The sequence below is a fragment of the Dromiciops gliroides genome, chromosome X (assembly GCF_019393635.1).
Source record: "Dromiciops gliroides isolate mDroGli1 chromosome X, mDroGli1.pri, whole genome shotgun sequence".
NCBI lineage: Eukaryota > Metazoa > Chordata > Mammalia > Microbiotheria > Microbiotheriidae > Dromiciops > Dromiciops gliroides.
The window spans coordinates 48878188-48900612 of NC_057867.1; the positions used below are offsets into that span (position 1 = coordinate 48878188).

General features: G+C 42.6%; 1 protein-coding gene and 1 pseudogene across 1 annotated transcript in view; one reads left to right on the top strand and one right to left on the bottom strand.

The window, feature by feature from the left end:
- The window catches only part of GPC3 (glypican 3), a 728389-nt gene that overhangs the window by 176040 nt on the left and 529924 nt on the right, over positions 1 to 22425 (bottom strand). Inside the window, exon 6 of the mRNA XM_043974754.1 lies at positions 8677 to 8797. Coding sequence (XP_043830689.1) covers positions 8677 to 8797 — 121 coding nt within the window. The remainder of the gene's footprint in view (positions 1 to 8676; positions 8798 to 22425) is intronic.
- The window catches only part of LOC122733496, a 60926-nt pseudogene continuing 48016 nt past the window's right edge, over positions 9516 to 22425 (top strand).

Sequence of the window (22425 nt, forward strand, 5' to 3'; positions counted from 1 at the left end):
GGTTGGGAGAGGTAACCTGTGTGGATGTATTCTCTTTGGGGCTCTTAAGTTGAAAGGGACCTTAGGGATCATCTAGTCCAAAAGCCTCCTTTTACAGAGGGGGAAACTGAGGACTACAGAGGTGATGTGATTTGTTCAGTGTTACAAGGTACTAAAGCCCAGAGGCTGAGGTTCAAAATCAAATCCTTTAAGGAGAATGGAGACCCATAGCCAATGCCTGGCTTCCCCTATACAACAGAAGGATGGCTTGTCCACACTCCACAGGATTGCAAATCAATTGCTCAGAATTCAGGCATCTTTTGACAACACTCACATACCTCCTGAGCTAGTTTCTCCACAGGAAGGCGGGGGAGGGGGGGCGGGCGGGGAGTTTCTGAAAGTTTGCAAAGAGTATTAGAGATGGAATAGACCGTAGAGGTCATCTGATCTAGCCTTCTCCTTTTACAGAGGAAAATGCCAGAGTAATGTAAAATACCAGGTGCAAGTGGGAGATCTAGGGTGCCCCACATTTTACACAGAAGGAAACAGGCCCAGGGAGGGGAGGCAATCAAACAGAAAGCAAATAGCAGAACCTGTATTTGAATTCGGCTCTTCTGACTACACTGTTTCCTCACATAATCCGGTCACATCTTTGGGCTGTTTCCATCCTCATTTTCACCATCACAGACAATGACTTCCATTTTTCTCTCAACTAAAGTGAGGTAGGTAGTGCAAGTCTTATAATCCCTATCTTTTTTTTTTTTTTTTTTTTTTTGGTGAGGCAATTGGGGTTAAGTGACTTGCCCAGGGTCACCCAGCTAGTAAGTGTTAAGTGTCTAAGGCCGGATTTGAACTCAGGTACTCCTGAATCCAGGGCTGGTACTCTATCCACTGCGCCACCTAGCTGCCCCTATAATCCCTATCTTAAAGATGGGGGCAGTGACTCAGAGAACAAGTCTGACATCACAAAGTGGTATTGTGGGAAGGAATTTGAATCTAGGTTCTCCTGACTCCAACCATGGGTCTGACAGAGAAGACCCAGTTCCCAGCTTGTTGCCAGTAATGAGAGCAAAGGACTCAGAGCTAGGCGGGCCTCAGGGGCCTAGGTCCAGTCCACTTCCCTCATTTTACAGATGAGCAAACTGAGGCCAAGTCAAGGTAAATGACTGACTCACTGTCATAAAGCAAGTTAGTGGCAGAGCTGAGGCTGAGACTATGCTGCCTCTTTTTAAAGATAGCTGGCCCAGAAGGACAAATTCCTAGTGGAGAAAGTGATGGGACACAGACCTAGTACTGATGGGGCTGCCTAAGCTATTGTTCAGGGCCCAGGGGTGCTCTGCACAGCCTCCCTGTTACATCTAAGTGCTCCAAGGGAGATGCCAGTGTGGCCTAGAGAAGGGAAAGAGCCATCAATGTTGAGGTAGAGGCCTTGGCTTCCCAGCTCTGAGCCTCACTGTCCTCTTCTCTAAAATGAGGATAACAATGATGATCCGGCTTTCTTTCCAGGATTGTTATGGGGGAAAAGATGCTTGTAGGAAGCTGGAAAGCATCATCGAGATAGAGTCTATTATGACTTGGCAAAGCTATAAAAATGGGAGAAAAGAAGAAAAAAAGCAACATGAAAGCAATAAAATTAAAGGCACTGGACCATGTGTCTCCCAGATAAGGGGTTGGGAATTTGACTCTCAGTGGGGTCCCTCAGCTTCTCATGAGCCAGGAAAGAAAAAGCTGGCAGCAGATACGTTGTTGTCATTGGTTTTTTTTTTTTTTCATTTTAAAGAGAAATGTGGTGTGATGACTTTTTTTTTAAGCATGCCACAAAAAAATCTTCCTCATCCCATAGGTTCCCTCCTTCCCAGGACTTTTCACACTGGAAGTACCCTCTGCCCTTTGATCCCCTTCCTCTGATTGGCTGGTTCCTCCTGGACCCTCCATTGGGAGGGAGTGGGGCAATGAGGGTTAAGTGACTTGCCCAGGGTCACACAGCTAGTAAGTGTCAAGTGTCTGAGGCTGGATTTGAACTCAGGTCCTCCTGAATCCAGGGCCAGTGCTTTATCCACTGCACCATATAGCTGCCCCCTGGACCCTCCATTTTTAAAATGCCCAGGCCAGCCATGTCTTCCTCCTGCCCAGGCCCCACAGCTAACGCTCTGGACTTTCTCTTGGGGATCCAGTATGTTCTCCTCCCCTCCCCACTCTTCACTCCCTTTCAGCCTACTTCATGTGTTATCCTCCTTCGTTAGAATATAAATTTCTCAAGGCCAAGGACTGGCCTTCTTTCAGCTCAAGTTGGTATTGCCAGTGCTCGGCACAGTGCCAGGCATATAGTAAATGCTTACCGAATGCCTGCTCACTTGCCTTGGCCCAGATCACACAGACAGAAAATAGCCGAACCATGTTCCAAATCCAGTTCTGACTTTCAGGGGCCCCAGGAGTCTCCTGACCCTCTGCCCAGGGCTTTTTCTACTAGGCCTGTCTTTATTCACCTTTGAATCCAAACCTCTCGGGATGGAATGAGCAGGTATTGGCTGCTTTTCGTTCAATTGCTTATACCTGGTATGAAAACAATTTCTGGAATTTCTTTCATTTGAACCTGACCCGAAACTGGAGAAAAGCAATAAATTGTTGGATTTCCTTGGAAGCAACACTGTCTGAGGCAGGTTCCAGTCTGACTACATTACCATCAACAGGAAATCAAATGTTACTGATAAAATCCACTAAGAGGATAAATGGCCCACAATACCACCACTCGGCTCACGTCTTCTGGCCATCACCGTGAGGTTCCGGGCCTTGGGGCTCAGTACCACGAGAAAAATATAAATTGGTCAGAAAGCAATTCAAGGATTGACATGGATGACTTAGACAGGCTAAACGCCTCTCCCCAAACACCGTGATAAATCCTGCCACAAATCCACAGCTGAAAAAGGAAATGAAAAGCTCCCCCTCCCCTTGTTCCCCTTCCAGGCATGGGAATGTGACATGTGAACTTGGGCCTGCAAGAAGGGGGAGGCAGGCTGCACCTGCAGCCTTCTCAGGCAAAGGCCTGGGGCCTGACCCTGGGCTCAAACCCTCAAGGTTAGGCTGTAGAGGAGCTGGTTAGTACTGAGACAATGTTACTTTTCCTGCTTAGTGTCCATGTTGTTTCCAGGGCTGTCAACATTAGCCATCGCCTAGAAGAAGGCAGCTGCAAATTTCTCAGAGAGAGTGGTTATTTTGGGGTATACGGACAAGGCCAGAGGAGGGCCAATAGGATGGCAGAAGGTCTCAAGAGGGTGTCACATGAGGAGCCGTTTAGAAGGAGGGGAGGTATATTGCAGTGGTTTGGGAATCAGGACGTGGGTCAGAATGAGAATTGTGCTTCTAGCTACCTGTGATCCACCTAACCTTCCTAAGTCTCACTTTGAACTTGAGGAAGAAGAAGAAGAGGAGGAGGAGGAGGACGCTGAACTACATTGTCTGGAAGAGTCCTGCCATCTCTAAAGCTAGGAACCTATTGTAGCTCATGGAATTTCTAGGTGTCATTATCCCAACTCCCACTCAAGCTAGCTAGTGAGGTTCCCTAAAGCTAGGCTACATTTACTTTCCAGTCAGAATCCTAGGGGTATCCCTGAGGGGATGGGGTTTGTCCTTCTAATGTTATTGGCTCACAAGTCCCCACTAGTGTGTTTCCAACCTTGATTATCAGTTGAGGTCAATTAATCAGCCAGACTAAAGGAGTGTTTACTAAGGTCATATAGTGGGGGACATTTGATATAAAACGTCTTTCAAAAAGCTTGTGACATACTCTCCCATAAGTCCTTACAGAGTCTAGGGGAAAGTGGCCTCAGGCTGAGAGAGCATGTGTGGCAAAAGCAACTCATGGCATTTGGTTGTTGAAAGTCCTTTTCTCCCCCTTGTGGGGTGCTCATGAAGTTCCCCCCAGATAGAGTGTTGCTTTTTTGTTGGGTTTCTTGTGAATTAGGCTTCCTGTATTATTATTTCTAGCCTATTCTTATCTCATGATCTAGACATTGCCACCCATTGCTGCTAAACAGTTATGGCTAGGACAATTGGGGTTAAGTGATTTGCCCAGAGTCACACAGCTAGTAAGTGTTAAATGTCTGAGGCCGGATTTGAACTCAGGTACTCCTGACTCCAGGGCCAGTGCTCTATCCACTGCGCCACCTAGCTGCCCCTGAGTTCTAAGCTGACCTATTTGTATATGCTGCATGGGGTACTAAAAGCAGAATCACAGGAGCATTTACTTTTTGGGCCCTGCCTGCACTGATTTGCCGATTTGACCCCCTGTGGCCATGACACCCAAGGATCAGTTGGGTTCAACTTCAATCTAGGTAGGATCAATCTGACTACAGCATCTATCATACTTACTTTTTTCTTTCTCTAGTACTGGGGCGTGTTCTATGTGCACTATAGAGCAGCCCAACCCAATAAGTCAGGTATACACAGACACACTCCCAACTCCTTCCCTCCCCAACACATATACATACATATGCACCACTATGCTGACATTTGGAGAGAAATCCCCAAACAAAACACACAAAATATCATAGCTGCATGTGGTCCAATTACCAACATAATTAAGTAGTTTGGGCCAAGCACCATCATCAGCCCCTTACTTATTCTGCAGCTTCCCCTAAACATTTTGGTGGAAGTTCCTATACAATCAGCTACCCTTCACATTTGGTGTCATCCCTGCAACCTTAGCACAGCAGGAGTTCTTCAAGGAGTCCTCTCATGTGCAACACAAGGAGCTTTCTACACCCTCTTTGACCTCAATGGCCCACAGTGAATCCATTCTTCTGTGCTACTGACACCATCCATATATTTGGATTTGGGAGGAGACCTGGTTATTTTATTAGGTTTGTGACTGAATTTACTGGATGTTTTAGTATCATAGAAACAAGGCCTTTAACATCTTTTTGCCTCAGTTTCCCCACTGGTCAAAAGGGGACAATGTTACTTCTTCCTGAGGAGTCAGTAAAAATGAGTTTCCATCTGGAATAATGAGATCTTAACAAGGGGTAGAGGGAAGGGTTGCCATCTAGGCATAAGACAGTGAAAAGCTGGATTTCTTTTCTTCTATTTTAGTCTTTGAGAGGTGCAAAAACTTTGAAAATTATTAAGTGTCACACAGATGTAAGGCATCTTCAGAGAATCACAGCACCATAGAGGGTTGGGGAGAAAAAGGACCTGAGAGAGAGAGAGAGAGAGAGAGAGAGAGAGAGAGAGAGAGAGAGAGAGAGAGAGAGAGAGAGAGAGAGAGAAAGAGAAACTTGTCCAACCCCCTCATTGCATGGAGGAGGAAGCTGAGCCCCACAAAGGGGAAGGGATTTGCCCAAGCTTCCACATGGAGTTCTCCTCACATTTGTTATTCTCTTATTCACAACTTCCCCAATGCTTCCTTTGGGGGCTGACACTCTGCCTATTTTGAGTCCTGGCCAAAATGTGGCCTTTTTTAAGGTCTGAAAACACTTGGTCCAGCTGTTCCAAGTACCACAGATTAGGGAAAATCCTTCAGCACAGATGCTTTGAGCTCAGAGCATTCAGGCAACTGAACAGCAACCATTACAATTGGCCCCAAGCTCATCCTTCATGAGAAGCAGGTGCTTACTCATTTACTTATTTATGTTTGCTTGTTCTGAGAGGAAGTGGAATTGTTCATGGCCTGTATGTGGGATGTAAAAGGAGGGAAGCAATGGGTTCCTTAACAAACTTGACCATGCTCCCTGTCAAGGTCCATTTGGGGCTTTGCAGGATGAGGGGGGAGGGCCAGAGGAAAAAGGGAGAGGGAAAGAATTGGCAGAGTTCATAGGATCACAGATATGGGATTTCACAGGCCATATAGTTCAACTTCATTTTGCAGATAAGAAAACTGAGGCTCAAGAATGTTAAATAATTTGACTAAGAACACACAGCTGACAGAGCTATGGTAGAGCTGAATTTCATACCCATATCTCATGACTCCAAATTCAGTATATTTTTGACTCTATCATTCTGAGCTAATAGAATGACATTAAGGACATACAGGAGTGTTAGCCCAGTAAGAAAGGCAGGGCAGCTTGGCTATATAGCTGTGAAGGCAGCAGCCTTGGGCAATGAATGGCCCAGAAGTGGGCAACAAGGGGTCACCTACACTGGTGCTTTCTCAGGTGCCCACATAAAAGGAAGGATAAGCAAGGCTTTCACTGCTGGTGTTTGAAAATTGTACTACTGTTTGTGTAGGACTTTCTAATGTTGGGAGGAGAAAGGGAGGAGACAGGTGAGGTCTCATTACAACAAAGCAGAATGTTTCCCTTTCAGATTCAGGTATTATGCCCATAGAGAAACAACAACATTGATAAACCCAAACACTCCAGTTTCTGGGATAAGAACTCACTATTTGACAAAAACTGCTGAAAAAACTGGAAAGTAGCATGAGAGAAACTAGGCATAGACCAACATTGTATATCAAGATAAGGTCAAAATGGGTACATGATTTAGACATAAAGGGTGATATCATAGACAAATTAGGAGAACAAGGAATAGTTTACCTTTCAGATCTATGGAGAGGAGAAGAATTTATGAAGAACAAGAGATAGAGAATATTATGAAATGCAAAATGGATAATTTTGATTGCATTAAATATTTTTTGGTTTTTTTTTTTTGTGTGTGTGTGTGTGTTTGGTGAGGAAATTGGGGTTAAGTGACTTGCCCAGGGTCACACAGCTAGTAAGTATTAAGTGTCAAGTGTCTGAGGCCAGATTTGAACTCAGGTGCTCCTGACTCCAGGGCCAGTGCTCTATCCACTGCACCACCTAGCTGCCCCAATTACATAATATTTAAAAGGTTTTGTACAAACAGAAGCAATGCAGCCAAGATTAGAAGGAAAGCACAGGGGCAGCTAGATGGCGCAGTGGATAGAGCACTGGTTCTGGAGTCAAGAGTACCCAGTTCAAATCCGACCTCAGACACTTAACAATTACTGGCTGTGTGACCCTGGGCAAGTCACTTAACCCCAATTGCCTCGCTTAAAAAAAAAAAAAAAGAAGGAAAGCACAAAGCTGGGAAACAATTTTTACAGCCAGTGTTTCTGATAAAGGCCTCATTTCTCAAATATATAGAGGAACAAATCAAATTTATAAGAATCCAAGTCATTCCCCAATTGGGAAATAGTCAAAGGATATGAACAGGCAGTTTGCAGATGGAAAAACAACAACACTTTTTTCTATAGTTATACCATACACATAGTCCCACAGCATGGTAGTTTCAGACTCATGTTTATGGGCGCTAAAGAATTATATACTAAGGTCACGTCTTGTTTCTTCATATCTGTATGCAAAAAAAAAATCAGCTGTATGTCATAAGAAAACAAGGCTGCTCATATAGCTTTGAGGAGAAACGTGGGTGAGTTGTTCACTATTCTCAACCTCCCTCATACTTTAAAGCCCTTTTCAATTCCAACCTCCCCAAATCTTCCTTGACCAGTACAGCCCACACCAACCTCCTCTCTTCTCAACGAGCCCTACTCCTTCTCATTTTCTCCCTTCCTGTTATCATGTAATCTTGTATTACAGTATAGATGAATATATACACATATATCTATTCAACCCATGTTCTGTACATTTTTCTGTTATAACATCCTCATTAACATCATTATCAAATATTTATTCTACACTTGCCAAGTACATAGCATTTTACTAGCCACTAGGGGAGTCACATTCAAACACTCCTCTACTGTAGTGAATTATGAACCACAGTACTATTGCTGAGCCTTTCCAAACACAGGCTAAGCCTTAGAAATGTTTCTCTGTTTTTAAAAAAAGATTAAACTAATATCATCCCCTAGAAGCCCCAAGACTGAACTGGCAAGTGCTCTGAATTAGCTCTGCTTCCTTGGGCCATGATAAGCCACTTTTTTCTGTTGCTCACTACCAAACACTCATCTAAACCAATTGCACCACCTCCCATCACTAACTGCCACCCCCTACTTTGGGTAGGGGTAAATGATACTTGTAGACCAGAATCAGTGGGGATCACAAAGCCCTTGGAAAGGAACTGAAGACCTTGGCAGGGCATAAGTGAGGGGGGAAGGAGTTTACAAAATATTTATGGGGATTTCAGATGCGGCAAATTTACTGGGGGTGGGGGTGGGGAAGGGGGGCAGAGCATGTGGAATGCTTCCCAAAGTCAGATATCCTTTAAGTAGGCACTGGTTGTCTCCTGCAAAAATGTGAGCTGACCTCAGTGTTTGTAAACAGCCTAGATCAGAGCCCTAGGATGGTGCCCACCTGGAAGATGTTGGCAAAATGGTCACTATGGGGCACAGAACAACTATTTCTCATTTAGTATTTTGGCTCCAACCTCCCTTTCCAGGCTTACTGGACACTCTACCTCCACCACTTTGTCCAGGCTGGAAGTTCCCTGGGTCTAGAACAGACTTCCTCCTTAGTTCTGCCTCTCACAAGCCCTAGCTTTTTTCAAGAGTCAGCTCAAGTACCACCTGCAACATGAGACCTTTCTTGATTCCTGCAATCGTTATCCTGGCTCCATCAAATGACTTTGAGCAGGGACTGTCAAGTGTTCAGTTTGGCTCCAAGGGTCAGAATTAGGAACAAAGGCTGGTGGCTTGCACACAGGCTAGTGAAACAAAGGGTTCCCTGCTGGGTCATCTTTCATTGAGCACGCACCATTTTCCTTCTTGTTCAATTCACCACCTACCTGGTTAATGTGCTTCAGTTTGTCGATAATTTGACTTATGATTGGCTCAGGACCTTTCGTTTTCATGTCATGGGTGCTGGCCAGACCTTTGGATGCATTCTTGGCCACCTTCTGGCTGTACCTAGGAAAGGGAAGGGGGCAGAGGAGAAAAAGAAAGAAAGGTATATCACAATAGAGTCCTAAAGCATGGTGAGGCCCACCACAATCTTCAGAACCACACTGGTAGGGATAGGATTGTTGTAGTCAAAACAAAAGGAGATTTCCTTGGTGAATGGAAATTATCCTGGGCTGGGAGGATAGGAGATGGACCAAAAAAAAGTAGTTCGAATCCTAGCTCTTCCACTAACTAACTGTACAATGCTAGGCAGCCAATTTCCTTTCTTGGGACCTCAGTTTCCTCGTTTGCAAAATGGCAATAACAGCACTCATATGCCTTTGTCACAGGGCTGTTGTACCAAAAGAGTATTTTGGAAACAATAATGCACGACAGGCATGGAAATTTCTATCATTTTTATTATTGCTCTAAGTGGTATTGATTTAAAGGGGAGATGTGTGTGTGTGTGTGTGTGTGTGTGTGTGTGTGTGTGTGTGTGTCTCCTTTCCTCCAGTTTAAGGGAGAGAGGCTTCTGGCATGCTCTTGGCCTTCTCCTTTTCCTCCCTCCCTCCCTCCACCCCCCCCTCCACCCCCCCCACTTCCTGCAGGCCTTGTGGCTGGATTTGTTTTCAGGAGGCCTTCCCAGGCCCTTTGCCACATAAATTAAGCCCATCGGCTTCCCCCCTGGGCTCGATATGGGAGGAAAGTATATGGGCTCAAGCGAATGTTTTTAATATATTCCCCCATGACCTGCCACAGGTCGTGGCTCAAAAGTGAAGTGACAAGATTCCCATTGAAAGCCCCACAACGATTAGAAGAGCAAGTGAGTGTTGGGGGTGGAGGAGATCAGCTCTGTATGGCCACCATGAGCTTGGGAGCCTCTCCCATCCACAGCCCGCCAGGCCAGGATGCTAAGTGACTAGCGAGGCTCCACCTCCGGCCAGATGCTGCTGCCCCAGAGGTGGTTCCCATCTCTTGGGATCAAACACACATTTGTCTTTTTCCTTTCTCCTCCATACGGTAGGAACATCAAAAGACAGTGGACTGCAGAGAAAAAAAAAATCTATTTTGGGGGGGAAGGGCTGGAGGGGGCTGTTAGGTTCCCTCTGGATCCTGATGACAAAACACCTTCACAAAGAAACTAAATGACTGAGAATGTTCTATAGTCCCTCATTCACTATGGGTTTATTAATAATAATTATAATTCATTTCTATAGTGCTCCAAGGGTTACAACAGAGTTCTCTTCAAACAACCTTTTAGGTAGGTAAAAATGACAACAACTCACATTTTGATAGCACTTTAAGATTTACAAAGCCCTTTCCTCAAAAGAATCACATGGGGATGTTAAGTAATTATTGCCCCCATTTTAAAGATGAGAAAATTAAGGTTCAGGGAAATGAATAATAATAATTAACATGTATGCAGCACTCTAAAGTTTGCCAAGCATTTTCAATTGAGCAACAAACATTTATTAAGCACCTACTGTGTGACAAGCACTGGAGATACAAAAATAAAAGTGAAAATGGTCCCTGCCCTCAAACAATTCATAGTCTAGTCAGAGAAGACTTATAAGTTCATATAGAGGGATCTACAAAACCTACAGGAGTTCCCAGAAGCCTTAACGTAGTTTAAAGCTATTGGAGCTTAAGCCAATAAAGCTAAATGAATAGCTACTTAAGCTATTAAGGCTTAAAACTGTGCTAAGACTTTTAGGACTTCCTATATACAAGGCAATTTTGAAGGGAAGGTATTTTATATCCACTAACTAGTCCATTTGAAGAGAGCAGCTAGGTGGTGCTGTAGTGAATAGAGCTCAAGGACTGGAATCAGGAAGACCCAAGTTCAAATATGACCTTGGATACTTCCTAGTTGTGTGACCCTGGACAGGTCACTTCACCCATACTATTTTCCTCAGTTTCCTCATCTGTACAATGAGTTGTAGATGGAAATGGCAAACCACTCCAGTATCTTCACCAAGATAACCCCAAAGTGGGTCACAGAGAGTCAGATATGACTGAAACACCTAAACAACAACAAACATCCCATCTGAACCTTACAACAAAATCCCATGAAGGAAATGCCATTATTATCCCCATTTTAAAGATGAGAAAACTGAGGCCCGGAGTGGTCAAGTGACTTCTCTATGGTCACATGGCTAATAAGAATTAGAGCTCTCATTTGAACCTACATCTAAGGCTGGTCTCTTGTGTTCTTTTTTCAGCTGCAGTAGTGTAACTGTGCTCTTGTTGATTAGCATTTCTTTTTTTTTTAGTGAGGCAATTGGGGTTAAGTGACTTGCCCAGGGTCACACAGCTAGTAAGTGTTAAGTGTCTGAGGCCGCATTTGAACTCAGATACTCCTGACTCCAGGGCCAGTGCTCTATCCACTGTGCCACCTAGCTGCCCCTCGATTAGCATTTCTAATCCCTAATTATAAAATTCCAGATCATCATGATTTGGGAATGCGTTCATATGATTTTCTTTGATTTTCTCCCACTGGGAGCAGAAGCATCTGCCAATATTAGGAATATGCTTTGACAAACATGGTTTGCATGTCAGATGTGGGCAGGGCCCATAAATCTAATGTCTGATTTTCGGTAACAAAAAGCCAAATGTGTATGTGTGTGTGTGTTGGGGGGGGGTGGGTAGTGGGAAGGATGGATTATTGAAAAACAGATGAAGAACACATCTTATTACATTCCTTCTAAAATGGAAAAGTTGGAAATATTTGGCATATGTAACTTTGAAAATTAGTTTCTGGATGTGCTGTGTGACCCTGGGTAAATTACTCTAGTCTCTGGGCTTCATTTTCCTCATCTATAAAATTAGGAGATTGGACTAAATGAACTCTAAGGGCCCTTCCACCTCTGACAGATTATGGCTCTTTAATTCAGCCAGTCAACAAGCATTTAAGTGCCTACTATGTTTCAGGTACTGTGCTAAGTATAGGAGATACAGAGAGGAAAAAACAGTCTTTTTTCTCAAGTAGCTCACAACATGCAAATGACTATATGCTGACAAGACATAGGAAAAATTGGGGATACTGAGGAGGGAGAAAGCTATAGCATTAAGGGGGATCTGCAAAAGCTTCTTGTAGAAGGTGGGGTTTTTTAGCTGTGATTTGAAGGAAGGCAGTGAAGTGAAGAATTGGACATGAGGAGGGAGCGAATTCTGGGGAATGTAATTTACCGGACAGCCCAGTATAAAATGCCCAGATCTGAGAGATGGAGAGTCTTATTCAAGGAAAAGCAAGGAGGTCAGAGCTCCAGAATTTTAGTCTACAGAAAGGTGTTAACACTGAAAAGGTAGGAGAGGGCTTGGACAGCTTGGAATGCTAAACTGAGGATTGTATTTTGGATCCTAGAGGTGATAGAGAGCCACTGCAGTTTATTTGAAGGGCAGGGGCAGGTAGAGGAGAGGTGTGATGGGACATGGCCAGACCTGTGCTTTAAGAATAAATGTAGGGGGCAGCTAGGTGGTCCAGTGGATAGAGCACTGGCCCTGGAGTCAGGAGGTCCTGAGTTCAAATCTGGCCTCAGACACTTAACACTTACTAGCTGTGTGACCCTGGGCAAGTCACTTAACCCCAATTGCCTCACCAAAAAAAAAAAAAAAAAGAATAAATGTAGGGGCAGCTAGGTGGCGCAGTGGATAGAACACTGGCCCTGGAGTCAGGAGTACCTGAGTTCAAATCCAGCCTCAGACACTTAACACTTACTAGCTGTGTGACCCTGGGCAAGTCACTTAACCCCAATTGCCTCACTTAAAAAAAAAAGAATAAATGTACATCGGGGGCAGCTAGGTGGCACAGTGGATAAAGCACCAGCCCTGGATTCAGGAGGACCTGAGTTCAAATCTGGCCTCAGATGCTTGACACCTACTAGCTGTGTGACCCTGGGCAAGTCACTTAACCCTCATTGCCCCACAAAAAAAAGAATAAATGTACCTCAGTAGCCTTTGGTGGAAAGAGAAGGATGCTTTGAACAAATGTAAGGATTCTTTATTTCCTGGAATCAGCTCACTGCTAACTTCCCTGTCTATAACACTGTTGTAGACCAAGACAGCAACATAGCTATCTCAGGCTACTCCCATGCCTTTGAGAAGTCTGTGGCTAAAATTCAACTCAACTGGCTTTCTTGCTGTCCCTGTTGGTCGGTCTTCCTTTTTGTTACTCACATGACTCAGAACCTTATATATGAATTATAAATCCATAATTCTAGCAGTAATCTCTCTCGTGAGCTCTCCACCACCAACTTCCTACTGAACATTTCAAACTGTATAGTCCAAAAGCTCTCTCAATATCAACATTTTGTTCAAAACAAAACTCATCATTCTTGTCTCCCCACCCCCCTCTCTTTCGGACTTGATTCTCTCTGTCAAGGGCCCCATGGTCATCTTTCTAGTCACCTGGGTTCACAACCTCAGTCATCCTTGATTCTTCATTCTCCTTCGCCCCACATATCTACCCAATGGATACAGTGGGTAGAATTCACCACAGCATCTCTCATATTTGTCCCTTCTTCCTATTCACAGAGCTACAAATCTAGTTCAGGCTCTCATCACCTCTCACCTGGACTATTGCCATGATCTCCTAATTAGCCTCCTAATTGATCTCCCTGCCTCAAGTCACCCCCCCCCTCCTGGGTCACTGCAGAGTACATGTGAAATGCCAGGCTGGATGAATTCAGGTTGCTGGGAGCAATATCAGCCATCTCAGATATGCAGATAATACTATTCTGATGGCAGAAATCGAAGAGGGATTAAGAAACTTCTTGATGAGGGTGAAAGAGGAAAGTGTAAAATCTGGCTTGAAGCTTAGCATCAGTTGCCAAGATCTTAGTTTTTTGATGCTTTCACTTCCTGGCAAATAGAGGGAGAAGATGGAAGCAGTGTCAGATTGTATATCCTTGGGTTCAAAGTTCACTGCAGATGGCGACTGAAGCCATGAAATCACAAGACGCTTGTTCCTTGGAAGGAAAGCTAGGGCAAATCTGGACAGCATGCTAAAAAGCAGAGATATCCCCTTGCAGATGGAGGGGCATATAGTCAGCTATGGTTTCTCCAATACCAATGTATGTCTGTGGGATATGTACTATGAGGAAAGCTGAGCGCTGCAGAATCAATGCTTTCGAACTGTGGTGCTGGAGCAGACTTTTGAGAGGCCCTTGGACAGCAAGGAGATCAAAATAGTCAATACTTAAAGAAAATAATTCAGGCTATTCACTGGAAGGTCAAATGCTGAAGCTGAGGCCAAAATACTTTGGCCACATAATAAGATGGGACTCAATGGAAATGACCCAGATGTTGAGAAAGATTGAAGGCACAAGGAAAAGAGGATGGCAGAGGATGACATGCATAAATATCATGGAAACAACGAATATGAACTTGAACAGTCTTGGAGAGACAGTGAAGGACAGAAGAGCTTGGCATGCTATAATGCATGGGGTCATGAAGAATTGGATATGACTGAACACAAGAACAATAAAAGCCTCAATTCTCTCCTCTCTCCACTTTATCCTATACACATCTTCCAAAATAATATTCCTAAAACACTGATGTAACTGTCACTCTCCTACTGAGAATTCTCCAATGGTTCCCCATTGCTTCTATGATAAAGTACAAATTCCTTTGTTTTGGCATTGAAAATCCTTCCCAACCTGGTACCCACCTACCTTTCCAGCCTTATTGTACATTCACACACTCTGTACTCCAACACAATTTGCTTTCTTCCTATTCCTGACACATGATACTTAATTTCCTGTATCCGTGTCTCTGTCTGTCCCCTATGTCTGGGATACACTCCTTCATCACGTCTACTTCTTAGAATCCAAAAGTTCCTTCCAAGTTCAGATCCAGTGCTGCCTTCTACACAAAGCCTTTCTTGAAGCCCGCCCCCCCCAGGTGCTTTTGCCACCCCCTTTCAAATGACCTTTTATTTATTGTGCATATATTGTAGAAAGAATAAGCATATGTTACCCCCACTCCTAACTGAATCTATATAAGCTAATTACTGTTTCTTTTTTGTCTTTATATCTGCATCATTGAGCACAGTGCTTGATGTGTAGTAGGAGTTTAAAAATGATCATCCCAACCTTGAAGTTTCACCTCATACGCAGTAAACTGGCAAAGATGACAAAACATGGGAATAGTCACTTTTGGAGGTGTTGTGCAAAAACAGGCATACTAATGCATTGTTGGTGGAGCTCTCATTGGGTGCTACCATGTCAGAAAGTAACTTGGAATTATACAAATGATGTGGCTCAAGTTCACTCCTCCTGACCCATATATTCCACTGTTAGGCATATGCCTCAGGGAGGTCACTGATAAAAAGAAAGGCTAGGCATATACCCTAAATATTGAAAGCAGCACTTTTTTGGAGAGAAAAGTACTGGAAATTAGATGCCCACTGATTGGGGAATAGCTAAAGAAATTGTGGTAGTTGGATGTAATGGAGTAGTACTGTGCTATAAGAAATAACATAGAAGCATGGAAAGAATTACATGAACATTACATGAACATGAAAGAGTGAAATAAGCAGATCCAGAAAACAATGTCCACAATGACTGCAAAAGTGCAAATGGAAAGAACGATGACAAAACAGTTGCTGCAATTGCTGCAAAATGACAAAATACAAGTTTGGCCTCAAAGAGTCTCATATCTTAAAAGACACCTCCCCACAATCCTTGGCAGATGTGTGTGGGGGGGTGGAGGTCCATGGAACATTGTATAATTTTTCGTGTATCAATTGATTTTATTGATTTTTTTCTCTTCCTCTTTTTCTTTTCTTTTCTTTTTATTCTTTGTTATTAGCATTTCCACCTTGGAAAGCAGCAAACCCTACAAATCAGGGTTTCTTTTGTTCATTTCTAGACTTAAGAGTGATTGAGAAAACGTTAATGATGCAAATTAAGCTGAAAATTAGCACATACTTTTTGGAGAGCTGGTTGTTAAACATTTACTAGCACACTCCTAGTTATATCCATTGACATTTACCATGTTAGAAATTAAAACATCTTAGTATTATTATAAAAATAGTTCTGACCTCAAGAACCCCCTGAAAGGATCGCAGAGACACTTAAGGGTCCACTCTGAGAACCAATGGCTAAAGAGAAACCAAGAGGGAAAAGAGTCTTTAAGTATCTGAAGAACAGTCTGGTAGAAGAGGAGTTTTGCCTGTCCACAAAGTGCAAAACTGGGAAGGGGTGAAGGTGTAGAGTAACAGATTTCAGGGGAAAAAACAATTTCCTAATACTAAGAGCTTGCCTAAATGAATGAATAAATAAACGAAGAAAGAAATAAATAAATGAAAGGGGCTGCCTGGAAAATCAATGAGTGTTCCATTACTAACAATTTTCAAATGGAGCCTGGATGTCTACTCATCAGCAAGGTTGCAGAAAGTATTTGTTTTCTGGTGTAAGTTGTCTTAAATGCCTTCTGAAGTTTCTCCTTACTCTACTACAAAGGTGAAAATTTCCTTTAGAAATTGCCTTCTCTGGGGCAGCTAGGTGGTGCTGTGGATAAAGCACTGGCCCCTAGATTCAGGAGGACCTGAGTTCAAATCCAGCCTTAGACACTTGATACTTACTAGCTGTGTGACCCTGTTACCCTCATTGCCCCGAAAAAAAGAAAAAGAAATTGCTTTCTCATCTCTCCATGCTGAGGTCTCTGAGTATTCACTTTAGTAATCTAGTAATGCTATTTTACAGTTTTCTGCCCACTTTTCCAATTCAAGAGAAGCTTCCATATTTTATCCTCCTCTAAAGAGCTGGAAGTTTGTCTAACTTGGGGATTTCACCATGAAAATGGCCCTTGATGTTAGATCATTCGAAAAGATTTTTTTTTTGTAATCGAAATACATTGCAGCTACTGTTGTTCTATCCACACCATCAAAGAACCAGAGCAAATTAAATAAGGAGAGGTAGAAAAGATTTAGCTGCTAACTTAGGCCAGCTTCTGGACTGAGTTTGTCAGGAAGCAAGTATCAATAGTTTATGCCTGTAGTTGCATAAACATAACCTACTTATTGAATGTTCAAATGACAGTATCCTAAAAGGCTATATGACGAGGAAGTGTTATCCGTGACAACTGCAGAATTGTTTTGAATGTGTCTCTGTCTCTCTCACACAAACACACCCTTCTCCATTTCCTCTCCTAGTAGCAATCCCAACCTCGTCCCTGTGCTACTATTCTTCCAGGAGAAACTAAATGTTGTCTCAAACTGGGTAAGATGACTAATTAACAATAACAATGATTATAATAACAATGAGCATTATATAGTAGTGCAAACTTTACAAAACCATATCAATACTTTGTCTCATTTAATAACGAACCCTATGAAGCAGGTAAAAAGTTCCCTTGCAGATGAAGAAACTGAGGTTCAGAGAAGTCCAGGGTCATATATAGCTAGTATGAATCAGAGGTGGGATTTGGAAGCAAGATTTCCTAAGACAAGTGCTCTATCATACATGCATGCATGCATGTATACACATGTACACATACACACGTTATATATGTATATATAACACACCTATATACACATTCATACATGTGTATATATAATACACACATATAAAACACATGTACACCATATATACCATATATCATATCCCTCTCTGGAATGTTGTTGAAAGGATTTCTATTCAAGTAAAGTTTGGCCTAGACAGCTCCCACATACCTAGACCTCCCACACACCCAGCAAAACCTTATAATTTCCACAACACTGAATAATGATAAAGAAATCCAGTGAGGAACTACAGTAAGTGATTTCTCTCATCTAAGAACTGAACAAAAAGTTATCCAGAAGTGCAAATAAGAAAGGGGCTTGTCCACCAAGAAAGTTCCAGCTCACCAGAGAACAGGACAACTGTAGCCTGCAAAAGAAGGAACAAATGACTTGATAACAACTGAAGCAATGACTCAAAGGGAAAAATATTTTCTTATAAGGACTACATGAATACCTAGAAGACATAAAGCAAGAGATTTTAAGAAAATGAAATAAAAGTTCTGAAGGAAAGATTTGGAAGGAGAATAAAGAGAAAGCAGTAAATCTTATCCAAATAACTGAGTCCCTGAAAACTAGAATAAGCCAAAGAGAAATCAGTGACTCCATGAGACAGCAAGAAATATTAAAGCAAAATCAAAAGATTGAAAAATAGAAGAAAATATAAAATACAACTGACCTGGAAAACAGGCTAAGGAGAGAATTTAAAAATAACAACTCTCTGAAATGGAGTTTTTTTAAAAAAAATACCTGTAAATCATATTTCAAGAAACAAAAACTGCCCAGATCTATTAGAACCCAAGGGCAAAATCATAACAGAAAGAATACACTAATCACCCCCTGAAAGGAACTCCAAAAAGAAAAGTTCCAGCAAAATCCAAGCTCTCTCACTTTAAAGAAAAAGATACTACAAGTATCCTGAGAGAATAAGTTCAAATACCAAAGGAACTATAGTCAGGATTACACAAGACCTGGCAGCTTCTACTATAAATGATAGGAGATCTTTGGATATGAAGTTACATAACACAAAAGATATAGGCTGACCACCAAAAATAACAACCCCACAAGGCTAGGTATAATCTTACAGGGGAGGAAATAGATTTGTAATGGAATAGAGGACATACAAGCATTCCTGGTGAAACTTTGAAATAAAAAGCTAAATTTATTTGAGCATTTTGAAGGGGTTATATGATTTCTGATGATTGGGATGCATGAAAAGAAGACTACAGAAGCACAGAAGAAGGGATGGGGGAAGTGGTCATCATATAAACTTCACTCCAATCTAAATCAGATAAAGGAAAATTGAACACACACACACCCCAACACATATATCAATAGTTTGGTGTAGAAGTATATCACACTCAACAGGGAAATAAAAGGGGATGGGGATGGTTTAAAGGAAAGATAATACTTTGGTGGGAATTGTCACAAACAGAACAAATCTTCTGAACCTTAAGGGGTGATTAAAAGAGGAGGAGGGTAAGAAAAGCAAAGGCACATAAGAGAACAGCAGTTCATAAGGAAGCACAGACAAATAGGGTAGCTTTGAAAGTACTATGTAGAATTTATGGCATACTTTTTAAAAAGCAAGCAGTATGAAATGGAGGGTCATGGTTTCATGTAGAATCTTTTTGTGTTCTGCTGTATGTGTGTAGAAGTGCTCTTTTTTAGTGTTTAAGTTCAGAATAAAAAATAAAATTGAAAAATCCCATGCTTCTAATTATGTGACCACAGGCAAGTTATTTAATGTTTCTGGGCCTCACTTTCCTCCACTGTATAATGAAGAGTTTGGACTCAATGAACTGCAGGGGCCCTTCCGGCTCTGACATTCTGTCCCTGACTTCAATATCCCTGCAATAATAATATAACATATGTGACATATACTTGTTTTTTGGAAGGGGGGATTTTACATGCCATATGTGTTCATTTACTTGGGCACAAAGGAAATCATTTAAAGCTGTCCCTGTAGCTTCACATTTCAATTGAGCTCGATTCAACTTAAAAATGATTAGTCTTCCTGAGTATCAAACATAGTGCAGGGTGCTAAGATGGATACAAAGTTAGGTAAGACCCATCTCTGCCCTCAGATGGCTTCCAGTCTAGTGGGTGGAGAGACATAAAGACAACTTAAAAAATTCTGAAAAGTGCCTAAAAGAGGAAATAAGCAAATAACCATGTGATCCTTAAGGGACAGGTTGTTCTTGACAGGGAGGTCAGTCCAGAGAAGTTAATTTGGTGTTTGAAGAATGGATAGGAGTTAAAGAGAGAGAAATCATATAATAACAATAACAAATAGCTCATGTTTATATAGTACCTTAAAGTTTGCAATAGGCTCTTTCCCTTTCCCTCTCCCTCTGCGCCCCCCCCCCGCAATGATCCTCACAACAGCCCTGTAAGATTCTATTATTATCGTCTCCATTTTATAGTTGAAACAAGCTCAGAGAAGGAAAATAACTTTCTCTGGGTGATACAATTCTAAGTGTCAGAGGCAAGATTTGAACCCAGGTCCTCTAGACTCTAAGGCCTATGTTCTTTTCCCTAGAAATATAAATCCATAAAGATCATAATTTGATACATTTAGGGCTGGAAGGGTCCTTAGAGGACACTTACTAATGTGGAAACTGAGGTCTAGATTAGGCAAGGGACTTGTCTAAGTTTGAATCTAAGTCCCGCCTCCAAATCCTCCTCTTTTCACTGCCCCACAAGAGGAAGGGAGCACACTGCTGTCATTCGGAATTTGATTTATCTCCTGCCCACCCCCATGCTGAGTCTGGTCTTCATGGTGCTTTACAGGCCAATGAATGCAGGTTCAGCCCCTTTTGGCTGGGGATCCCATGTACAAACAGGACACAGTGAGCGGGGACAGGGAAGATTTTGGTAAGGCACATTTCCCAGGATGGGTAATCTCTTTAGTTACACTTGTGATTAAACTAATTGCAATTTTCCTCTCCCATCCCGATCCTTGCTTCTCTGAAGGGCTCTGGCATTATTCCAGCATGGAGGGCTGGCTACTGGGGAGATGGCAGGAAAACGAGTAGGTGCCTCCAGTGGCAGATCCCCTTAACCAGGCATTTTGTGTACAAGGGAGAAGCGTTATTGTTGTCACTCTGGCTATTTCTGTGTGGTTTGACGTAGTGTGAAAGAGTACTACACTAGGCTGCTGGGGACCTGGAATCAAGGCCCAGCTCTGCCAACCAAATAACCGTGGGACTTCAGGCCAGTCCTGTCCCTTTAACCATCCCAGCTTCAGTCCTTCTGGCAAATGGGGGGAGCAGACTTGATTGTTGCTCTAAAACCTGTGCTCCCATGTCCCAAGTTCTTCCAGTGATTAGCTGTGGAAACTGAGGCAAATTCCAGCCCTTCTCCGGGCCTCGGTTTCTTCCTTTGTCAGATGAGGGGGGTTAGCCTTGGCCATCTGACCAAGGACAAGAAGGCCATTCAATTCAATCCTGTTATTTTACAGATGAATACATTTTTTTTAAATGGCTTATTATGTGCCAAGCCCTGTGATAAATGCTGACTAATCAGTGACAGAGCTTGAGAAGGAGAACTTAGAAAGGGTCACCAGGGATCAATTCCAACCCCTTCGCTTGGCAGAGAAAGAAACTAAGGCTCAGAGGGAGAAAGGATTTACCCAAAGTCACACAGTTAATTGGTGATAGAACCAAGATTTGAACCCAGGGGATGATAATCATGACATAAAAAAATCACTGATCCAGAGCTGGAAGGGACCTCATGGGCCTCCCTAATCTGACCCCCTCCTTTTATAGTCAACTAAAAAGAAGCCCAGGATGGATGCGTGACTTGCCAAAGGTTAAGGGAAATTTGAACCCTGGTCCTGTGAATCCCAATCCAATAAATACTCTTTCTACTATGCCATGCTGCCTTCCACATCCTATAAGAACTGCCAAATGCTTTGAAAAACATCAAAAACTCTGAAGGTCATTTTGTAATCTACAAACACTTCAAATATGCCTACTGTGTGGCAGGCACCGTTATTTTCCTGTGTGCAAAATGCCCTGGCTCTGCTAACGTGAAGGAAGGCAGGCAACCCTTAGCTTAAGCTCATACAGAGGGGTTGAGGCCTTTCTATCTCCATATGGGCACTTAAAGGAGATCTCTTAAAAAGCAATTGCAAATATTCCTTGCAAATTTTAATTACTAATTTTAGAAGCAAGAGAAACTACTAGAAAATTCTTTTGATTCCCTGCAGGGCAGCATTTTGTAGAGACAGTGCTCTTACAAAGCTTGGGGAGGGAAGGCTCTAGTTTCATGGAGGTTTAATGGAATGGGCCCCAATAGCACTCCATCCCCACTCCTAAGCAACGATGACACTGTAGACCAGTTTGCATGTGTTCACAGCTCCATCTACTGGAGCTTTGTGGCACTGCGCATATCTGCCTACACTACACCAGGGGCTTTGTTCTGGATTACTGATTTCCTTTGTAAATCCTCAGGCTGCAGTGGCCATGGGGGAAGAATGGAGTCAGTTAAAGAGCATAACTAGCTAGAAAAACAACGCAAACCAACCCAGGAGGGGAAAACCTCCGATTACGATCCCTAAGAAAACAATTCTTCTACAATCTACCATGCAGCCAGAAGTAGAGGAAAGAAGCTGATGTTTTGTAAAAGCGTGTTTCAGAAAGAACTGTGGGCAATGTTGTTTCTGCTTCACTGAGCTCTTATGCCAAGCAAAATATGCTTGCAAACCTTAAAGTACTATGTCCATGTCAAATATTATTATTCTTTTTCATGTTTGTTACTGTAATAGGACGTGGAGCGATGAAGACCTATGTTCAGATCTCACCTTGGAAGAAAAGTGAATAGTCATTTATATGGTGCCCACTACGTGAGCTACAAATATGATCTCATTTGATCCTGGAAACAACCCTGTGAGGTGGATGCTGTTATGATCCCCATTTTACAGGTGAGGAAACTGAGGCAGACTTGCCTAGGGTCATGCAGCTAGGAAGTGTCTAAGGCTGGATTTGAACTCAGGTCTTCCTGGCGGCACCCTATCCACCATGCTACCAACTGCTTTGGACATTTATTTAGCTACATGACCAGAACTTAAGTTCTCTGAACCTGTTTTCTCATCTTAAAAATGAATGTAAAATGCCTGTATTGCTTGCCCCCTATAAGGCATGTTGTCATA